Source organism: Astatotilapia calliptera, chromosome 23 (genome assembly GCF_900246225.1).
Source record: "Astatotilapia calliptera chromosome 23, fAstCal1.2, whole genome shotgun sequence".
Classification (NCBI taxonomy): Eukaryota; Metazoa; Chordata; class Actinopteri; order Cichliformes; family Cichlidae; genus Astatotilapia; species Astatotilapia calliptera.
The window spans coordinates 20,631,300-20,652,977 of record NC_039323.1 but is presented as its reverse complement, the minus strand read 5'-3'; the positions used below and the strand labels follow the sequence as shown (position 1 = coordinate 20,652,977).

The 21,678-nt window shown below is 41.7% G+C and overlaps 1 protein-coding gene, 1 long non-coding RNA gene and 1 other non-coding gene across 23 annotated transcripts in view; 2 read left to right on the top strand and 1 right to left on the bottom strand.

Annotated features, from left to right (window-relative positions):
• LOC113016628 (CLIP-associating protein 1-A-like) overlaps positions 1-21,212 on the bottom strand; it is a 57,125-nt gene extending 35,913 nt beyond the window's left edge. For 7 of the 21 annotated variants that reach the window (XM_026159577.1, XM_026159579.1, XM_026159583.1 and 4 more), the window contains exons 1-8: positions 20,840-21,212; positions 20,004-20,435; positions 15,588-15,666; positions 14,037-14,140; positions 13,532-13,623; positions 13,022-13,097; positions 11,502-11,599; positions 10,510-10,580 (exon numbers count right to left, since the gene is read on the bottom strand). In XM_026159577.1, the coding sequence (XP_026015362.1) occupies positions 10,510-10,580; positions 11,502-11,599; positions 13,022-13,097; positions 13,532-13,623; positions 14,037-14,140; positions 15,588-15,666; positions 20,004-20,213 (730 nt within the window). In that variant the 5' untranslated portion in view covers positions 20,214-20,435; positions 20,840-21,212. The other 14 variants (XM_026159588.1, XM_026159586.1, XM_026159587.1 and 11 more) reach the window with 5 other exon arrangements.
• Positions 8,241-13,072, top strand: LOC113016644 (uncharacterized). Its single transcript, XR_003271280.1, has 3 exons — positions 8,241-9,184; positions 11,531-11,613; positions 13,013-13,072. It is a non-coding gene; the product is annotated as an uncharacterized LOC113016644 (long non-coding RNA).
• On the top strand, positions 15,981-16,109 carry LOC113017026 (U4atac minor spliceosomal RNA). Its single transcript, XR_003271358.1, has one exon. It is a non-coding gene; the product is annotated as a U4atac minor spliceosomal RNA (small nuclear RNA).
• Positions 21,213-21,678: the final 466 nt, after the last annotated feature.

Below are 21,678 nucleotides of genomic sequence, written 5' to 3'. Positions count from 1 at the left end.
GTGATTTTCCTCCACTGCATCATCCACCAGGAATCTCTATGTAAATCGGTGTTACAGCTGAATCATGTTGTGAATCCTGTGGTGAAACTTGTCAACTTCATACGCGCACGGGGACTTCAGCACCGTCAGTTCATTGCATTCCTGGAGGAAACTGATGCGGATCACCAGGACCTGCTTTATCACTCCCGTGTCCGCTGGTTGAGTTTGGGCAAAGTGTTTCAACGAGTGTGGGAGCTCAAAGAGGAGATTGGCATGTTTTTGGAGCGGCAGGGGAAGACTGATGAATTTCCTGAGCTGAGCAACAAGAGCTGGATGTGTGACTTTGCGTTTGCTACAGACGTATTTTCACACTTGAATGAGCTCAATGTGAAACTGCAGGGGAAGGAGCAGTTTGTGCATGACATGCACACAAACGTGAAAGCCTTCAAATCCAAGCTGGCTTTATTCTCCAGGCAGATTTTGAACAAGTCATTCACTCATTTTCCTACACTAGCCACGCTGAAAGAGGCCCGGAGCAAAAGTAAAGAAATACAGTGAGTCACTGGATGCACTGCACGGAGAATTCTGCCGTCGGTTTTTGGATTTCGATAAAATTGACAAGTCACTTCAATTGGTGGCCTTTCCTCTGTCACAAGACCCCGAAACAACTCCAGAGGAGCTTCAGCTCGAACTCATCGACCTTCAGTCTGACCCTGCCTTAAAAGAGAAGTTCAGCTCTCTGAAACTAAATGACTTCTATGCTTCACTCAATGATGCCGCGTTTCCAAATCTAAGGCGAAGAGCGCAGATGATGTTGGCTTTGTTCGGCTCTACCTTCGTGTGTGAACAGACATTCAGCGTCATGAACATCAACAAAGCCAGCCACAGATCCAAGTTAACAGACCTACACCTCAGATCAATCCTGAGAATCGCCACAACAAAACTAACTCCAGACTTTGATGCGCTGGCTAAAAAAGGAGACCAACAACACTGCTCCCATTAAAATGTGTGTCTCTCCGTGATACGCACGTTGTTAAAATGAACAGTGCGCGCAGATCAACTATAACGCTTCACAGACTGACTTGCTGCAACTGTTTCGTCCTTGCACTGGTCGTTGTTGACTTTTGGCACCGGGGAAACAAATTGAATAAAAGGAACAGGACAAGTACATCTGCATCTCCTACCGTTTTTGGAAAAAAAAAAAAGAGTTAGGAGGAGAGTGATGTGATATTCTGAAGGATAACAGAACTTTCAGTGCTTTAAAATAAAATATTCATTTATTTGATTTTCAGTGTTTAAAGGCTCATTTCGAAGTCAGAGATTTTATTGTAATGCTTTTCTTCATTTTCATTGGAAATTAAAGCACATGTTTTCTCCATATCCCAAGATGTGTATTTTTCCCCCAATGAGGTGATGTTTTCAAAGCATGCCATCTATCTACTCCTGTTCCGGCCCCTTTGTCAAATGTTAGAACTCAATGTGGCCCACGAATCAAAAAGTTTGCCCACCCCTGGTCTAGAGTATCAGTCGGACTGATGACTCCCAAGGGTTTAATGCAAACTGCTCCACTGAGAGCAGGAGGACAGTTTAGATGGATGAACACTGGTGTGTTTTCTCAGTAAAGAGATCTCTGTTAGCGTCCCAGGACCTGGCGTCCACATATGTGGACATCACATTTTGGGTTGTCTAGACCAAAATACTAAATTGTGCTCTACAAGGGCGTGATATCCACTTACGAGGACATTATACTGCCACTGTTTGAAATTTAATGTGAATGTCCTCATATGTGAATCTCATTTTTCTCAGAAACAAAAATCAGGTAAAAAAAAATAAAAAAATCACGTAATTCTTTGTTTTTACATTCATCAGGTTCCAATCAGCCCAAATAGCAAAGAGAAATTAAAAATGCATGCCATGGAAGAGTTCAGGTCTTACATATACATATGAAATATGTGTAGCTGTATTTGTATTTTTAAGCTTAGAACAGAGGCGGAGCTGCTTTCTTAGAACCAACAACATTTCTGAAGTGAAAGCTAAGACTACAACTTAGAGCCAAGTTTTTCATTTCCAACAGTGAGTCAGCCCCCATAGACTCCCATGTTAAACTGTTAAATTTCAGCCTTCATAACAATCGCAAAGGAGGTGAATTTATTCTAATTCACCTGTTCAGGTGTATCAAGGCTTAAAGTGTGTATTATTAGGGCGAGTGACATCTTTAACTGACAGAGTCAGCTGACAGTCCCTGAGCTGGATCTCTGGAGCATGTTGTTGCTTTCTGGAGCATTTTATATACAAAAAATTTAAAATATTTTACAATTTCACTGGTGTCAGTGGGCTAAATGATCCATCGTTTGGACCATTTGGGAGCCAAATCTCACATTTTAATGGCTTTACTTTGCTAAAAACAAAACAAAACCCCTCAAATCTCCATTTTTTTTCTTGGGTTTTGTACTAACAGTTTCATATAAAGAGAGTTTTGGGAGATTACATGAAAAAAAGTAAATAGTGTTTGACATGTTAAATATGTGAAGTTCGCTGTTACTTTTACAGCTTTACCACAGAGATATAAACAACTGCTCCCACCTGACAGATCCACACTTACGACTAATAATCATAATCGAACAAATCTAACAAAGCGACTGTGACTAACTATGCACCTCCTCGCCACGCCAGGTCACAAGTTTCCCTCCTGGCAGCGTCTCACAGTCTTCGGGGAGCTTGGACACTGATGGGGTCTGACAGCTGATCGCCCTGATGCAAATGCACAAAATGACCGGGGAGGAGGTGAAGCGTTTACGAAGGGAGGTGTTACATCACAGACCTGGGAAGAAACCTGAGACTGGGGAGCGTGGGAGAACAGACTCACAGCGGGTTATCCCTTCCTGCACGGATCAAATCAGCCTTTTTAACCCCCCGCCCCGCCTTTGGAGGCTTCAGCATAAAAAAAAACCCCAACAATTACATGATCAGGCAACCACAGGCTTAAGGTAACACTTCAACACCTCCCTGCCTTTCACCTGCAACAACAGTGGGAGGAGCATTCCCACAGAAATCTCAGGCTTCGGTCACGTTTTCTCATCAGATTACAGCCAAGAACACACTGTGGAGTTACAGCGTGTCAGAAAACATGTCTCACCTTGAAAACACAAAGAAAAGCAGCAGATCTGTACATCTGAGAGGTCGAAGAGGTTAAGGTTGAATATTTTTGCTTCATATTGCAGCTCAGACTGCTGCTGGTCTGTGGATGAAGCTGAGGAACCACAAAGAGGCCTCTGCCATCTTCATTTTAATTCTCTCAAACTGAGACAAGAAGTGCTGGGAAAAGTTTGTGAACAATTTTTAATATTTTTGCATAAATACAAACTAAAACATCATCAAATTTTTAAACTAGTCCTGAAAGGCCCCCTGCATGCTGTCAGCCATCAGCAGTGTCTGCTTCATGCTGCGCTTCTTAAGCAAAGCTCAGTTTTTCCAGCTCACAGTTTGATCTGCAAACAGATTAATTCATGTTTACTGAAGCAGAAAGTTAGAACTGCCTGTTTCTTTACCTCCGTTTTCTCCTGTTTCTTGGGATTAAACTGCTTTGAGTTACTGTCCCCATCCTTTTTACATATCACGCTTCACTGTTTAGACCCCTGTTTTAGCAGGAACTCAGTCACATTTTCAGGCGGGTGTGCAACAAACAGATTCTAACTAAACAAACTGAATTCAAATGTTATACTTGGAAACCTCTTTATTATGAAAGGTCTGAACATGCGCAGCTATGTAGATGTTTGTGTGTCGGGTTTTGAGGGTCAGCCAGTCTTGATTCCTGTTGGGAGTGAACATTTCCTGTCTGGTGTCCTTGTGTCTTTGTGGAGAGGACGGTTCCTGTTGTGTCGTTGGACAAACCCTCAGAGCTCCAGTCAGATAATTTTAAAGTCTGGAAAAACTGCATCCCTGCACCTCTGAATGTTTGTGGTGTCAGAGGTCAAGGCCCAAACCTTTAAATTAACAACCGATCTTAACCGATCAGGTCAGTACTACAGCACCCAGCAGCGAGTTAGAGGCTGTGAGCCCTCGGTCTTTGTTCTTTTATTATTCTGTTTTCCAAACAGCCGGGGGAGTCTCTGCGCTGCACCGTGTCCTTTCTGTCTCTGCACGGCCTTCATTATTCACGAGCTTTCCAACTGTGCAACCCAAGTCCTGCTGGCAGCCTGTACCTGGCCTCGTCTGTCAGCACCTCCCACCTGCGGGACCTCCTGCGTCACGCAGCGAGGTCAGAGATAACACATGAAACCAAAAAAAATCCCAGAGCAGGAAAATGAAAGCGTTCGTCCCGACCGCAGATATGACGATCTGACATGCAGAAGGTTATTTATGCGCACTGTGTGAGCTGCGGGGCTTCGGTAAAACTATGTAATGAGATCACATGCTCAGGATCAATGTTAACATCCCTTCACTGTGTTATGGCTGCTTTAAGAATACAGCCATAAATCAATTATTCATTCATAAGGGTTTAAATGGACTTGCCTCGAGCTCTGTCTCTGATTTATAACAGCTCTAATGTACAGGAGAGCAAAGTGATCAGAGAAGCAATGAGATCTGGTTGATGTCAGTTTTTAAACCACTAACACTTTACCTCCTATTTATCTGCTTTTATGACTTCTTTAAGCCTCCTTTAAGAAACAGAATTTGTTTCAAATCAGGTTCAAGCCTGACTTAACAGGTAATCTTCCTTTGAGAAACGCGAGTACTTCAACAACAAGCAGAACAGAGGCAGAAAGCAGCAGTTTTCCTCAAATTAAAGCAGTCATTTCTCCCAGGATACTGGGAACGAGTGAAATGCTTCAGCAGGAGCAGAGCAGCAGGATTACACACATCAGCGCGCTTCAGCTACTTGTGGCATTCGGATCCTAATTATGATGTAATTATGAAGGATTACAGAAAAAGTCGTTTCGTTAATCAGCTCTCACATGAAGACAAACATGCAGCTCAGATCAGATGTCCTCCCTGAACTCTGCAGACGGTTACAGCAGGCCTGTAGGTTTCACAGAAAAATGCTCCGACTTGTTATTTACCTGCAAACGGCAGTCTGCTTGCAGAGGCGACACCGTCCCCTGTGGATCTGCAGGAGGACAAATGCTAGCGTCCTGTCAGCCACTCCGAGCTAACGCACTGCTGCCTGCCTCCTCCCTTCCCCTCCAACCCAGTCTTGTGACTGTAGGGACGACAGCTGACACTGCTCTTACAAAATAAGAGCCCTGGGCTCTGAGAGTAAAGGCACTTCTTCTTTGTGACTGACTCCCACTTTGTTTTATTATTCCTTTCTTTTCCTGCCTGTCACTCTGGTCCACTTCTCTGCTCTCTGTGACTCCCGTCCCTGTTTTCCAGGTCAGTATGAAGTTTCCTGCTCCTCTGCTGTGCGGCTGAAACACACTGATGAACACAAAAACCTTCCTAATTAGTTTTTTTTAAGTGACACCTTTCCCTGAAATAGATATTAATAGGCTGGCCGCTCTGTAATCTTCACCAGTCTTCATCAACAATCAGGCCGCGTGTCTGAGGAAAGTGAAATAAGTCCTCCGTATCAGTTCAGCTGACAGACAGGGCCCAGCACTACACACAGGAGTGAGTCTTTATCAATGTCAGGACTCGTTTAGTCATTAGCTGTTCAGTCAGCTTTTAAATGTGACATCATCACTTCTGAAGAGCAGCCAATGTCATCAGTCCAGCTTGTCTGCTTGCCAGCAGGATTACTCAGTAATCAGAACAGATCTGCGGGGGAATTTGATCAGAGCTCAGTGCGGTTTAAAGTGATCAATCTTTGAAGTGCAGCTCAGAGTCCAGTAGTTTTTGGAAGGATCCATTACAACACTGCCCTGTGAGACATCAGCAAACTGAAAATTTTCCATAAGAGCTTTGCAAAAACAAATCACACTGAAATAAGAAAAACCGTCTGCTTTTGTCTTGAAGTTCTCAGGAAGATATCACAATCTAATCCAGATCCAGAGATCCTTCTGGATCCAGGGGTCAGTGTGGTACTAGATTTCATTTACTCGTGCATAATGCCCATTTATGTTCATTGGATGGTCAGAAAATAACAGAAAAATACACAGATTTCTGTCAGGTAATGTAACACAGACTCATTACAGGTGCTGTGTAGTTAGCAGTCATGCTTACGTCACCTTATAAATTAATCAGGATAAACTGTTTACTAAAACCAGAGAGACAAAGTGATTCTTAATGAGTCAGATTTAGTGAAGATGTAGAAAAGTCAGAGTTTCATCTCTTGTGTTTCTGTTCCTGTTACCTGAAACAAACCTGGTTATTTCACTTCAGTTTATTATATTTATACACTTAGATAAATGAATGTGCTGTGTGATGAAGTTTCTTTTTCTTAAAGATTAAATCTGAGCAGACTTAAGGTTTATAAATATGACGTGTGTCAGCTGCTGTTTTTTCTCTGTATGTAATCATCTATAAACACTGGGTTTTGTGGGCCTCTACATGAATAACAAATACGCGTTTCCTTCTGTTACAGTAACGCTGAAACATCTTGGGACATGTTTGACCTCAAATATGGCAGATATATTCATTAACAACAAAACCTGGGATGAATGATCATCAGGCTTTCCTAAAGGAAGGTGGTTGTGCCTTTTCTTTTCAAGGCTGAGCACCTCCTGAGATGAAAGCTGACCCATGTGACCAGAGATGGAGCGAGGTAACGAGTTCATGAGACCATCAAACCAGTTTAATGTGACTCGCTCCGGTCTGCTAACCATAACCTCTGTGCACAGATCACACAGAGACAAACAAAACACACCTGCTCAGAAACAATATTCATCCTCTTTAATGACTGCTCAGCAGTTTTCCCTGTCCTGCCACACAGCCATAGCACTAAACATAAGTAGCTGCTTTTCACTGTGTAAACTGTCCCGTCTGTGTTCTGCAGGGTCACTTTTCCTGCAGCAAAGTGACTGAAATCTGCTCATTTCAGTCCACAGGAACAAAGAAGGCACTCGGGTTTCCTTCTCACTGAAAGACAGCACGCACAGCTTTACACCATGGAGAGGGCTTCCCAGCAGAAACACTGAGACTCACTGATGAGTACAACGTGTACTTTCTCTCACTTTTAGATTTACAGCCTCCATCTGAATCCCACAGGACCAACAGAGACAAAGAGAGGAATAAATCCAATTAGCAAATTAAATCTTTTTAATGGGCCACAGAATTGATATGTGGGTTTTTAATTTTTGTATGAACTTATTTTTATGAGCAAAATATTATCAGAAAGTGAAAATTACAAAATTCAAACATGCTTCCATGCCAGGACATCCCCGGATATAATTGCACGTTTGCTGTAAAACATGTGTAAGGAACTTTGTGTGCTACCTTAAAAAGCGAACACCTTCTTCAGTGGGAAAGTCTTTCCCCTCAGTTCCTCCTTATGAAGCAGAAACTTCTTATAACTGAGCAGAAACTATTGAAAAGAGCATTAATGGTGTCACACATTACTGGGCCTGTGTGTGTTTCAGACATCTGAGCCACATCTCTGATTTCTTAAAGCTCCTCAGGCCTTTATGACGCAGTCAACATTATAGAAATGAGACAGATGGTCTCATCTGCAGTACAAAGAAATCACAGTTATCTTAGTTATTAACTGTAATCTTGATTATTTAGCATCATTACTTATTAACTTACCAAACACCAAGTGTTTGTTATGTGAAAGTGAAAAGAGAAACCAATAAATAAACAAACAGAAGAAATGGGTATGCACACAGGACCATCCGTTATTGAGTCAGGCGTCTGGCTAGCGAGTGTTTCAGAAAAAGCCCACTTTGAAAGGGCGACCACTGTTCGCTATTGGCCGTCAGAGTCCAGATGGACAGATGAGTGGAGAGCCGACCAGCCAATCAAAACTTTGGTCAGGCATCACCAAAAAGGACACGGAGAGAGATCGGAGACGAAGGCAGCTCTACCAGTTAATAATCCTTCACAGGTTAACTTACATAAACATCTTACTTCCTCTAAGCAGATCTTGTTCACCAAAATCTTTCCATCTATTCATCACCAAACCAGTCCAAACACGTCTTCATGATTTGTTCCTTTCAAGAAATTCATAAATGTTGGTCTTTTTTTTTCTTTTTTCTGATCAAAGGACACTCAAAGTGTATCAGTATCATTTTACTTGAAGACAGAGAACTGCAGCTGTTTTCTACTGATATGTCTAACAAGGTTTCCTGTTTTCTGCACTGAAACACAAGACAAACTCAGAGCTTTGTAGGGAAAAAGAACAGACAAAAGAGAAACTGTTTTATCTCCAGTTTTATCTCCATTATCATGCTTTCATAATCACTGAAAGCCAAGATTATGATTAAGATTAACCTCTGATTAATGGTCCAACCCTAGATTCGGATGTTCTTTATCTCTGGATGTGAAAACATAAACTGTGTGGATAATATCCTGCTCGCTCACAGCAGAAACCATCAGGCTTCAGTTTTCCTCAGTTTTGCAACTTTGTAACTTGATATGAACTCTTTGTTAACTCTGTATTATACTTTTTAAAAAACATCGCCCAGGAAGCTAAATCTGTGAAAACATCTCGATAACATCTCAATCATCCAGGTAAGGAAGTCCCCAAAACACGAGAGGAATGAGAAGCACCAGCTGAGTATAGTGTGAGAGGACAAAGTGACAGCCCTGTTTGTAGTTTTCTCCCTGACTGATTGATTTTGTGCATAAACACAGATGAAACCACAACACAGAGATTATCTTTGACTTATAAAAATGAATTCCCCATCCCAGCAGCGCTGGAAAACACTGGAAATATTTCCTGGTACCCAAAAACAGCATTCAGGACTTTCCATGGACACACTCAGTACATATAAACCATAAACTGGGTGCAAGTCAGCTGGTGATCAACAGGAGTAACTCGGATGCTTCTGGATTTATTTATGAGGCTATCATGGAGTTCAGTAAGTGTGCACATACAGGGCTCTAGAGTGCGACTTAATTTGATCACATATGCAACTTCATTTCGCAATGGTGCGACAAAAAAGAATCCTCTCCAAGTCTGAAAGTCTCTGCGTGGTCAACAACAGACACACATTATGCCCATATCGTTGTCTAAACCAATGAGAGATAGTCAGGGGCGGGACCTCTCTGATTGGCCTGATTGGTCCCACACACGTGTATGTTTGAAAGTGCAGGCAGATAGAGAGAGGTGAGTAGCTTTAATAAAGCGATATCGATTCATTAAATCCTGAATCTACTTTTAAATATAAACGTATTTTGCCAGAAACGCCAGAATCTTAAAATTCACAAAACTATTTGAAAAACAACCAAACAGCTAAAACAGCAAATGAGAGCAGAATCAGTGAGATGTCGGCTTTTTTTTTTTTTTTTCAAAAAAAGACCTCTGACAAGAAAGTCTCATGTCTGCTGTTTAATAGCACAGAAACGTAAACTTTTTTAAATAAAGCCAAATTGCAAACCGCTTAGCTGTGTCTCTAATAGAACCTCTGTAACTTTGCTCTGCTTCACTTCAGCAGCATCTTTATATGTTCACTCATGGTTTTCTTCAGTTTTTGTTCTACTGCAGAATATTTTTAAGCTTATCTGCTATAAAAAGCCAGGCCAGGAAAATATTCTTCATGTTTTTCTGTGTTTTATCCTCAGTTACTTTGACACAAAGGCATGTGGTGTGATGCTTACACCTCTGATAAAGTCTCACAAGTGTCAGTACTGATAAATGATCAGAATTATAGTATTTCTGACTGTCTGAGTCAAAATTGAATGGAATTGAATCGGGACTTTATTAATCGGAATCGAATGGATTATAGTGAAACCAGTGATGATACCCAGCCCTAGTGAGAAGCCTAGGCCTGACATAAGTGGATGTAGCTGTGGGTAATGAGAAAAGATGAAAAGACCTATTGATAAATTTTTTGTTAAGTTAAGGCCTGACCCATCAACCTCTGAAGGCTGAAAAAGCACAGTGTATCCAGAAAACACATTATATGAAGCGATAAATGCACTGCCTATGTGTCCCCTCTCCCCACTGCCTTTCAGCAGCAGGCAGCAGCAAACAGGTCGTCAGAGGAGGCCGAGATGATGATTAAGTTTAACATTGTCTACAATATTGTACTTTAAGCACAAGCACTTTTTGAGTAACTTCTCTTTCTTGTAGAAATGTGCTCCAAATAAAGACAAGATCAATATTGTCTGTATGGACAGCAATTAAAAAATAAAATAAAAAGTGAACATGTAAAGCAGTGGGGTTCAAATGCGGTTGAAAAATTTGGGTGCACCTAACTTTTGTGCTGGTGCTCCTAAAAAAAAAGTAAGTCTAGATCCCTGACATGGACAGACAAATTTGGTGCAGTTTGGGAGGGTCACATGTCGCGTGTCTTGAGGCTGCTTTCAACAATCGACAATAGAAAATATTAAATAAACAAATTAACGCTGCCATGACAACAGAAGCATCATCATAAAACTGCCCCTGGCACCATAAACCAAACTGAGCTCATCAAACGCTGCAGGACTTACCCGACAAAGGTGACAGGACCATGTTCCCCGACCTCTGGACTTCATCGAACTTACTGAAGATGACGTTCAGCCTGCACACAGAGACGGAGCAGACAGTCAGAAGCAGCTGGTGTTATGATGTCAGGAAAGCACCAAGTTAAAAAAAAAAGAGGCCTTGCTGGCTTCAAGCGTGCAGAGTGTCCTCTGAAAAACAGAAAACTGGCTCATTTCAGGCTCCTGGGAGAGTGTTTAAATAGGCCAAAGTAACAGCACAGAGTCTACAGCCTCCAAAAATACACAGACGACGGCAGATATTATTAGAACAAACACCAAGAACCACAATGTCACTGTCACATCTGCTGACCTGATGGAGGAGGAAGCACCCATCACTCAAAGGACGAGCTTTATTGGTAACAGTCAGTTACTGTTTGTGTGATTAAAATGAAAACTATTTCCTGATTATTCAATTAATAACTTAATTATCTGCCATTTAATCAGACACTGATCATCAGATTAAAGCTGAAGTTAAAAGTCAGTTAATTAATAAGATCATCACTGCCAATCTAAGCAGTGAAAAAACCCAAACATCTAACCACAGGAGCCTGAGATGAAGCATTCCCTCCTCTGAGTTTTCACTAATTCACTTTGCTTGTTGAGGTTTTTCATTAACAGCTGTAACTTCCAGCAGACAGCCACTCTTCCTCTATAGCTCTATCTCATTACTGACATAAAACACATGTAAGTGAAACTCTGGCGTAACAGGACACTCTGCTGATCAATGAGGCTTCATAGATTTTCTAATATTTTCTAGATTAAATAACCAATCAATCAATAAAAAACTAATCAGAAACAGTGTTTTTGAAGGGCTGTGAATGCCTTTCCTTCTAATGTGAAGAACAGTTATTCAAAAGGCTGTCACTTTTCTACATGTAACTGAGTAATGTGAGTGTGCACCACCAGCAGTACCACAGAGCCCTTCACATGATGAGATTTACAGGGAGCTTTGAACGCACCGTGACTGAGGCAGGCCCTTCTTTCCCAGGTCGATCCGCACTCGCTCTCCGACGTGCCGGTAGATCTCCACCAGGCAGTTCATGGCGCCATCACGCACCTGTGGGCCGACAGGTAAACACATTACTTGAACACAAAGAGATTGCTTGTTTTAAATCATCCTGAATATGTGGTCGACACTTTAAAAACAATTAAAATCATCTCCCATGATGCTCTTTGGCTGCTGTCACAGCAGAAAAACACATGACTGTGATGACATGTTTAACGCTCCAGGTGTCTTTCTTTCTTTACTTTGTGTCCTGGTGCAAATCCATCTGTGTGTGTATCAGCATTTACAGTGACGTGTCCACATTGATGTTCTCACTCTTATTTTGAAAGAAGCTCTACGTTACACCGGTTTAAATCGTTCTCTTTGTTTTCGTCTAGATGCAGATTAAAAGCAACAATAAATACACACCGACTTTAAACTAAACATCTGAACTGTGTTCAAAGCTGTGACTTTTTTCTCTCTGCAACTGATTAGTGATGAAATCAAACAAAGACTATAGACTTTAAAATCTGATAAGGGTAGCTGAAGGCCTCACTGAGCATGCGTGAGTGTGTTTGGCTTTGGAAAGGGAAGTTCATGGGCACGGCTTCCTGTCCTGAGGAGGAAGTGCGATTCCGGCGATGACGAACCAATCAGTAAACAGCAAACAGAGAGGGGAGCAGACAGATGATAGCTGAGGATCCTGATGCAGAGCTGGAGGATCACAGACTTCATCCCTGTACAGCGGTGTGGGTCTGACATCAGCTAAAGCAGGTCTGGTGTAGTGTAATGTTTGAACTCCACCAGCAGAGGGCAGTCAAACACCAAGATTACTGCAGATTAAAGAAACTGTTCTCCAGCTGGATGTGGAGGAAGTTGGCTGACCTGCACAGTACAGCTGTTTAAAGCCATCACACGACTGCCGCTCAGCTGCTGTCCTGAGTGTTAAGTCCTTTCACTTGTTTCTGAAGCACTCCAGTATGTAAGTCTCAGATACTGACTGCATATGAACCACTACAGCCCCTCAGGCCTGCTAATCTCTGCTAGATGAGCCAGAGTTTAGCAGTAAAATGATGACTGGTGAGGGGGTTTTAAGTTTTCACACAACGGCTGGAAGCAGCAGAAATCTTTCAACCTAAAACATCCTCAGCCTTACTTTATTAAGTAGCAGCTTGTCTTTTTAAGACAGCATTATTCTTTTCACTGATTCACTGCTGAATTATTGCACATTTTAATATATTTTCTGTCTTTTTAAAGTAATTCATCTAGCGTTACCTGGTTTGATGTGAGAACATGTCTGAAGCGGACATTTTCCAACTTCCTGTGGAAAACAATCCGACTCGATCCTCAAGAAGCTGCTCACAGTGCATGTGTGAAAGCGGCTCAAACCACAGTGTAACCTGGTGTGTGTGTGTGTGTGTGTGTGTGTGTGTGTGTGTGTGTGTGTGTGTGTGTGTGTGTGTGTGTGACCGTGTGAGTGAGCAGGCATTGTACCTGGCTGGTGGGGTCTCCGAGGAGGCTGCAGATGTGAGGAACGATTTTACTGAGCGTCAGACTCTGAGAGCCAAACCTGAAAGATCAAAACACAAAACTGACTAAAGTCAAGTAAAACTGGAGGTGAGCTCAAAGACACATGACATCATCAGTACGCTTCCTTTACTATGAATAAAACTTCCAGTTTGTGCTCTTTTATTTTGAAAATCACCCACACACTCATTTCTGCATTTTTTAAAAGCAAAAACAACAAAAGCGTCTCTAGCTTCTCGCACGTGAAGGTTTGCAGCTTTTCTTTTATCACATGAACCAGTTTTAGGTTTGAACTTTTGAAATAAAAATCAGATGTGACAGTTTTATATCTGAAGCTGTGATAAACCTCTCTGAATATTTCCTGAAACTTTAGAGCTAAATAAACAAACAAAGAGTTAACAGAGTCCCAAATATAAGCGCCAAACCTGCTGTTACATTATAAATCAGTTACTGCTTTCAATAATATTAATAACTTACACGTTTAAAGTTGAGATGAGACACAGGCAGAGTCCCTCTCTGGTCCTGTTGTTCTTGTGCTTGAATCCTCCCATCATTCGCTCCCACACATACTGAACACAGGGAGAAGACAGAGAGACATTAACATGTCACCTGTAACGTTATGGTGACGCTCTGTTGGAGGACGACACAGTGGTGGATAAATCCAAACATGCAGGTGGAAATGTGAGTGTTAGACTAATTTACTTTTCTGTGAGTTTAAATTTGAATTTAAATGCCTGATGGCAAAATTTCTCCTGTGCCGTCTTTTTTCCCTGTAGTTTGCAGAGTTATGACACCAGATGTTATAGGTCAGCACCACCATGAGGTTATTATATCGTGCAAAACAGTTGTTTGAATGAAATATCAGCTCCCGAGATGCACTTAAATTCAACAAATGTTGATGGTAATTGAACATATTTCTGCTAAGGTGGATCTCCTGTGACCAAAGGTGTGAAAAAGGAGATAAGATGAAGAGTGAGTGTACCTGTGGGTTTGCAGCCTGGTCCATGATCTTCAGCAGAAGTGCCTGGTCCTGCTCTCGGACTTGATCCTTGGCGTCTCCCAGTCGATCGATAAGACTGGGCAGGACTGAAACAGGAAGCGAGAGTTGGTGTTTACAGCCTGCAGTGATATCACAAAGAAAGCAAAAACCTCCATGTTTGGATATTAACGCAGTGTTTCTCAAACTAGGAGAAATATAGAGAGAATCTAAGCTTTGGTCAGGAAAATAAAATCATCTGTTGAAGCTGAAACTGTGGGGTGTGAACTCTGAGAACTGAATCAATTTTCTTATTGCTGCACTCGTGTCATCTGATTATAGAGATGACTTCCATTACTTCCATACAAGCACAGACAGTAAGTTAAGTGAAAGACTGAAAATAATGGCTGTGATATAAACATTAAGTCTACGGAGGATTATTAAAGTTTAAATAAGAGGAGCACAGAGTAAAATGGGATTAAAATCTGTGAGCCACATGAATGAAATCCTTCCTGTATCGGTGGTTTTATCATAGTAACAGTGAGGAATGGGAGGAACTGTCTAATGCAGACAAATAAATACATTTGAAATCAAAAGTACTTCCTCACAACACTTCAAAAATAACATAAAACGCGTGTTTGGCCACACTGTATCACAGAGTTTGGCTTAAAGTTTCAAATAATTTTTGTAGAGGTGAGCACGATGTGTGAGAAAACTAGTTAAAAACTAATTCTGCTGAACTCAAAGCCTTTAAAAAATAGTCTGTATTCAGAAAGACACAATTAGACAAACATGACACGTGTTCATGATGCTCAGCCTTTAAATACTAAAACTACAAAAGAACCAGTTAAACACAGGAGAAGACATGATGATGGACACAAACCCCTCTACTAGAAATAAGGTCACACATTTGGCTCTAACAGTCAGTCTGAGAAGCTGGTTCCTGTAAACTGTTTTTAACTGTTTGCAGTGTTTTCTCTTTTACTGATTCAAACTGTTGTGTGTTTAATGTGAGTAGCAGGCTCTTTTCTCTCTAACAGGTCTCACTATCACTTTATAAACCCTCTTGCTGGTGTCCTTCTATCACACACCATCGTGTAAATGTAAGAAAACACAGTTCTTTCATTTTTAAGTGTGTTTTTTATAATTGCAGTGTTTGATATTTTAGTATATGTAACTATCATTCCAGCCATTTCCTCCTATGAAAAACAATAAAGTAACATTAACCTTAAATAATAATATAAATTACATTTAATACGCACATGTAGAGATTTGCAATGAAAACATAAAATAAAAGACACTCAAGGTGCATCAAAATGTAAATTAAATATTTTTAATTTGGGAAAAATGTAAAAAATACATATTTATATACATTTTGTAACATTTCTAAATATTTAAGAAAATAACAGATTTTTTTAATGCACAAAGTCTTATTTTAGTATAAATACATCTATCTAAAACTAACAAAAACAGCTTAAAGTCATTTTTAAAAGTAAGCTGAAGCTCATGTTGTTGTACTGTTATTATGTGTGCAGTAAATAACGAGGAGAGGCTCACCAGTTCCAACCTGTGTCCTGAATCTCTCCTGCAGCCGGCTCACCAGAGCCGACAGGATATCCATCCCCAGTAAAACCACCTGAAACACACACACCATCACACGGGCGGTTAAACTGATCCACAGTGACTCCTCCTTCAGCGCCGGCAGCTCCACAGCGCCGCAGCAGCACAGTATTTGAATATGAGCCGCAAAGGCTTATGGGTAACACAGAAAGCAGCGGTTTCAGCTCTAAAAAGGTAGAAAAAGGCCGAATAAAGGCTGCTGGTGTATCTGTGATGTGAGCTAACAGTGTGAACTGCGGTCCTGTGCGCTGAAGCGTTGACCTGATTATGAACCGTGAGTGTAGCCACTGTGTAGATCTTACTATCAGCGCTTCCGGGGAAGAGAACATGACTTTCCTTGTCATGGGGTGGTTCGGGAAACTCAATGAACGCGTAGTGAGAGCTTCCCTGCTGACACCATATCAACACATACGCACCACCTGAACCGCGAGTTCAGACCACGGTGCAATTTTTGGAAACTCTCAACAACAGAGAGCGATTGAGCGTGACTAATATAAGGGTGACTGAAATAAAACGACCGCCTCCGCTATGGTGCCATCTGCTGGACGGAGAGCGGAACGACACTGACGTAGATATTTGAACGAGTTAATTACAATCTATTTTCATTGTGTAACAACGCCATTCTTCTTCCAAGGACTTTATTTAAATTTATGAAGATACTTCGTTTTTATATATTCATACTCAAATGTGTTACATATTTACCTGTAAGCTCTTATATACTTGGAGTGATATTCACTGAGCGTCTTTTAAATTTTATATAATTTAAAACAAACAAAATTATATATTTATATATAAAAAATTTATATAAAATTATTAAACCAATTATTGTCTCAAAATTTCATGTTACTGACTCAAACTTTGGAGAAAATAACTTGAAATTTTGCATTATTAAGTCACACTTTTTAGATAATAACCCAAATTTTCATATTAGCTGTGGTTTGGTTTTGTTATTTCAACTAATGATTGTTTGCTTACTAATAAATCGACTGTGTATCTATAAAAGAGTAAAAGATGGGTATTTTCACTGATTCTGACAAAAAATATTAAATACATCATGATGTTAGAAGTGACTCAAATGATTAACTGATAACAGTTTTTTTTCCTGCATATGAAATCTGTTGGTGTCCACTAAAGGAAAGCCACTGAGGTCACTTATTTTGGGGTAGGTCTCACTTACATAAAATACACCTTTGTTTATTAATTGTGCAATGAATTAATTGTGAAATATGAGGAAAATGCTTTGACATCTTATAACTAAGGTATTATAGACTCACTTTTATAACCGTATGCAGACTGATGGAGATTTGTGGTTCATTCTGAGTGGGAATAATCTGGATTAAGAAAAACACTTTCAGGTTTACAGGGATCTGTTTAAATTTTTCTTACTTGCTGTCACATGTCTCCCGAATAAGAAGTGGGGATTCATATTAAACATTGCCAACACTTCAAATATGTAAACGCAATCCCAGAGAAGCTAAAGCTCAGGTTTCAGACTGCTCTGAACACTCAGTTTATCACAGTGTTTTCTACTCTCAGCTCCATATCATATCACAAAGAGCAGATATGTAGTCCAAAATATGACCTTTAACCTTTAGATCACCCAAAAACATCTGGACATGAGTATGTGAAGAAGGAGAATTGCTGCTTTTCGACATGATGATAAAGTGAATATCTTTGGATTTTGTGGTGACATTTGAATAATTCGACTACTACAAATAAAATGAGTGTTTCTGACATTTGATCCACTAAAGAGAGGAAGAAATCAATGTGGAGATGAATCTAAACATGTGTCCATTATTCATATCATCTTAAATCCCTCCCTCATGTTTAAGCACTTCACTTTTGCCATAAGAGGCTGCCCATAAGCAGCCTGTATTTACAGCTGGCTGGACAGCCTTTTAATTTACATCAGAGGCCTGTGATTGATTAACACGAGCCATTATCCTAACAGCTTGTGAAAGAGCCCTCCTCCATCCTTCACACTCAGCGCTGGAAGGTTTTAGTGCCCTGTTAACGGCAGCGACTGGCTGGAAGCTGAGTCTCTGTCAGACCTGCTGGCTCGCTCACACAGAGCAGGAAACTGGGCTAATGGGTGCTGGTAAATTAAGCTTGCCTCTGCCGTGCTCGCCTGGGAGCCTCGCCGTCCTCGTTACGGCCCCACAGACATCACCAGGACGGACAGGAGGCTGTGTTTCCAGGGCAGCGCGGGATGCAGCGATACGATTGGTCCGTATGTGTCTGCTGCTCTTACTACTGAGTGAAATGATGCCACACCAGACTCCAGTGAAAAATCCGGCATTTTAGTTAATAAGACTAAAAGTTCAGCAGCCGTTCAGGAGCTGTGATTCACATCAGAGGGTTTCCTTTGGTAGACAATGGTGCAAACATCTATTTTGTAAAACAGATGTTTATAAAAAAAACAAACCATCTGGTCTTCCACCAAAGCATTTTTACCATTGGGGGTTTCATTCACTGAATATTAACACCGTTTGTTTTGTTTTTTTTTGTCTATCAGACAGGAAAAAACCTTCTATTAAATCAGGTAACACAGACTCTACCTATATCAGAAACAAATCCATAAATTTGTCCTGACTTCCTCCCCTCAACTCCAACTAGTCGTACTGTTAAAAGAGAGTTTTTCCTTCCCACTGTCGCCAAATGTTTGTTCATAGGGGGGCCGTTTGATTATTGGGGTTTTCGTTGTGTTAGTATACGGTCTTTAACTGAATGTTGCTGTGAATTGCTGCTATATAAATAAAAGTGAACTTAACTGAACCCAACAAAAATACGACCATGAGAAGAACATATGTGAAGGAAACCTGAGAGACATTACAGAAGCCTCAGATATGTTGGACGGTTTGTTCCCACAGTCTGGCTTTGAGTTTTAAGGCATTTTTAATAAGTAATATTAGAAAAGAACTGGGTAGCTACATGTAGTTTGTATAAGAAGCAGAGCTGGTGAAAAATGGCAACAGTTGAGTAAATCCATCATCAGGGTCAGGAGCTCTGTAACTGTCCTTAGATGCTCTATGATTAATCAATTATGTGCTTTTATTCAGCATCTGTTTGGCTAAGTCTGGCACATTTACCTTTCTATCTGACCGGCGTGAAACACGAGGGTTCATTGACAGTTTCGTTTGTTTAAACTACACAAACTTAAAGAGCAGATGGTTGTTTTTGTTTTATTTTGCATATTTGTGGAGTCAGCACGACTCTGATTTGTCCTCTCTGGCACCGTTGCATTAAAAAGTGACATCATCAGCCTAAAGCAGCTCTACATTACTGTGCACTACTCCCATCTCTATTGATTAACCAGCACCAGCGGCGGCGGCAGCAAACGTCCATGTACAGCATGCTAATCGAGCAGCACGGGGAACCGGGCTGACTGCAGCTGAAGGTAAACAGGCTGGTGGGTTATTCATCAGCTCTCAGACAGAGCAGCGCTCCACGAGGAGCTGCGGTAATTAGCATCGAGCGGTTTCAGGCTCAAACACACAAACGAGGTGGGAAATAAGAGGCAGGAAGACTTAAAGTACCACCTTAAAAAACGACAATAAAAGAAATCAGAATTCTGGACTCTATTTTCTTCTATTTAACAGAAAGGATGGTTAGATCTCCTTCAAATGGCACCGTACACTAACACAATCTGAAACCAAGAAGCACTGAAAACTGCTCAGCAGGCTTTCACCATCATTTTCAAAGCTTACCCCAAGAAGACTTTTGCATATCACTAAGTTGTTAATAACTTATCCTGGTCCTAAAATAACCAGAAATTCAACTCTTAACTTCAGTCATTTCTCAGGACATCAGCTGACATTACAAAGATGTGTCATTTGTCAACAGGAAGCCAAACATTACAACACATCTGGAGGGTAAAGATAACACAATAAACACCACACTTGTATTTAGTGGGGCTTTGTTTGGCCAATTCTCTATTTTATCGAGCTGTTTAAAGCCATGTTATTACAGGTCGGTTTTAATATTTTTGGTTTCCACAGCTCAGGAATTCCCCACCTTCTCAGAAGGAATACAGTGGCTCTCATCGTGACTTAAACTGAGTGTTTCCTTCCCAAAACGACCAGCCATTTCAGCTCTTCTTTTATTAAAGACACTCAGTGAGGGATGAGAAACCTAATGAAATGGTGTGTTACAGTTAACACACCCAGCCAACACTCTAAATTAAGGGCACTTCTCCAGCCGAGTTTCACAACTAAATAAAAGCACCACTCCCTCTGTACTGCAACAGCTGAGGCTGAAGTGCTGTATTCACAAGCACGCTGACAGATGTGAGGACTGGGATCTTTTTTTTCTTTTTACCCCATCTCACCCTCCAGCTGCTGCTGCTCTGCTCACCTTGAAGTTGCTGGAATTGACCCAGGAGCTGGCCACGCAGTCCACCATCCTGTCCAGCATGCTCTGGTCCTGCTCCAGCTCCGGGGACCTCTCCTCATCCAGGATCAGCTCCATGACCTCCTGGCCCACCTGGAGCCTCTTCCCCAGGTCCTTCTGCGTCACCTGCTCCAGCAGGTACTCCATGCTCACCGCCTCCACCTCCTCCTCCATGGCTGCAGGAAGCAGACTCCCCCAGGTGGTCTTGTTTTCCCTCCTCGCTCCTCCTCACCTGTGGTCCAGCAGAGGTGTTACAGTTGGCAGGACCTGCAGCAGGATTCGTACACGGCGCTTGTGCTTAGGAGGCAGCTAATGTGGAAGAAGGAGAGAGCTCCAGGCTGTCCTGCTGCGGAGGGCTGTGCCCGGCATTGGGCTTCATTCTCCTGCACAGCTTTGCTGTGATTTAATGAGGGGGAGAACAAAAAAGGCGAGAATTAGAGCCAAGTTTCCACAACTATCACCTCCAGATTAAAAGACTCCAGCCTGCTGACCTCCAGATCCTAGCGTGGTCTTAGCAGTGCCTCTGTGCTTTCAGCTAACGGGCCGTTAAGGGGCGCTAACACAGGTGACCATTAAGTTAGGTGTCAGGACAGTTTAACTGAGCTGTTAGCTTCAGCTGCTAGCTCGCTGATAGCCTGCTTTCTATCCAAAAATACAGCCGAGCTGGTGCTAGCTATGCGGGGAAATTCAACCCTGTTCTCCCCGCAGGAGAGCCGTGAACGCCTCTAACCTGTCTCTCGGACTCCTGGCGGCTTAATTAACTAGTTATTAATTCAGCGACCGGCTGTAAATCCACTCACCGGATGGACTGACTCGTTCCCAGGGAAAAAAGTCAGAAGTGGCGATGCTGCCTCCGGCCACAAACTACCGTTACTTTCCTCCGTGGGGCTCGGCGATCACTTCCTCGCTGGTGAAATCTTAATCTTCTGGCAGCTCACGCCATCTCTGCGCTTCTAACCTCTCACCTCTCTAACTGACGAGCTGCCCGCTGCTAATGAAAAAGGGGAAGATTATTATTTGCCGTAGTAAATCAAATCATGACCCCTGCCAGACGCCGTAGAGTCCTGCAGCGAGTCGAGTGAAGCCGCATAGTCGCGACACCTCCCGGCAGAAGCGCGCAACTACAGCCGGAGGAGGGCGTACATGGTTGGGAGGGCTCTCCCGTCAGCCTCAGGTGACCCCTTTTAAAAATTCAAGGTGTGCCTGTCAGAGTCAAGAGGTGTCATCCGGGCCCAACTTGGCTCCGAGATGACAACAAAAATTATTTATTTATTTTTATGGTGAATGAGAAGTTAGAGAGAACTGAGTTTGGAGACCACTGCTTGTTGCAGATCTCAAAGGTTAGAGACAGGGCCTGCATTTTGATCCGGTTGTCTAAAAGTCTCAGAAGAAGTCACTATGCGCACTGTGAACGTAAGGGCTGTATATGTGCTGATTTCTTAGATTTGTTTGGCATATTTGTCACACTTGCATGTTTCAGATCATCAAGCAAATTTTAATATATTCTTTTTAAAAGATAAGCCAACTAAATATAAAATGCAGTTTTGAAATGATGATTTTATTTATTAGGGGGGGAAAGCCATATCTGGCCGTGTGTGAAAAAGAAATTCACTGCAAATTAGCTGTGATTAACCACATT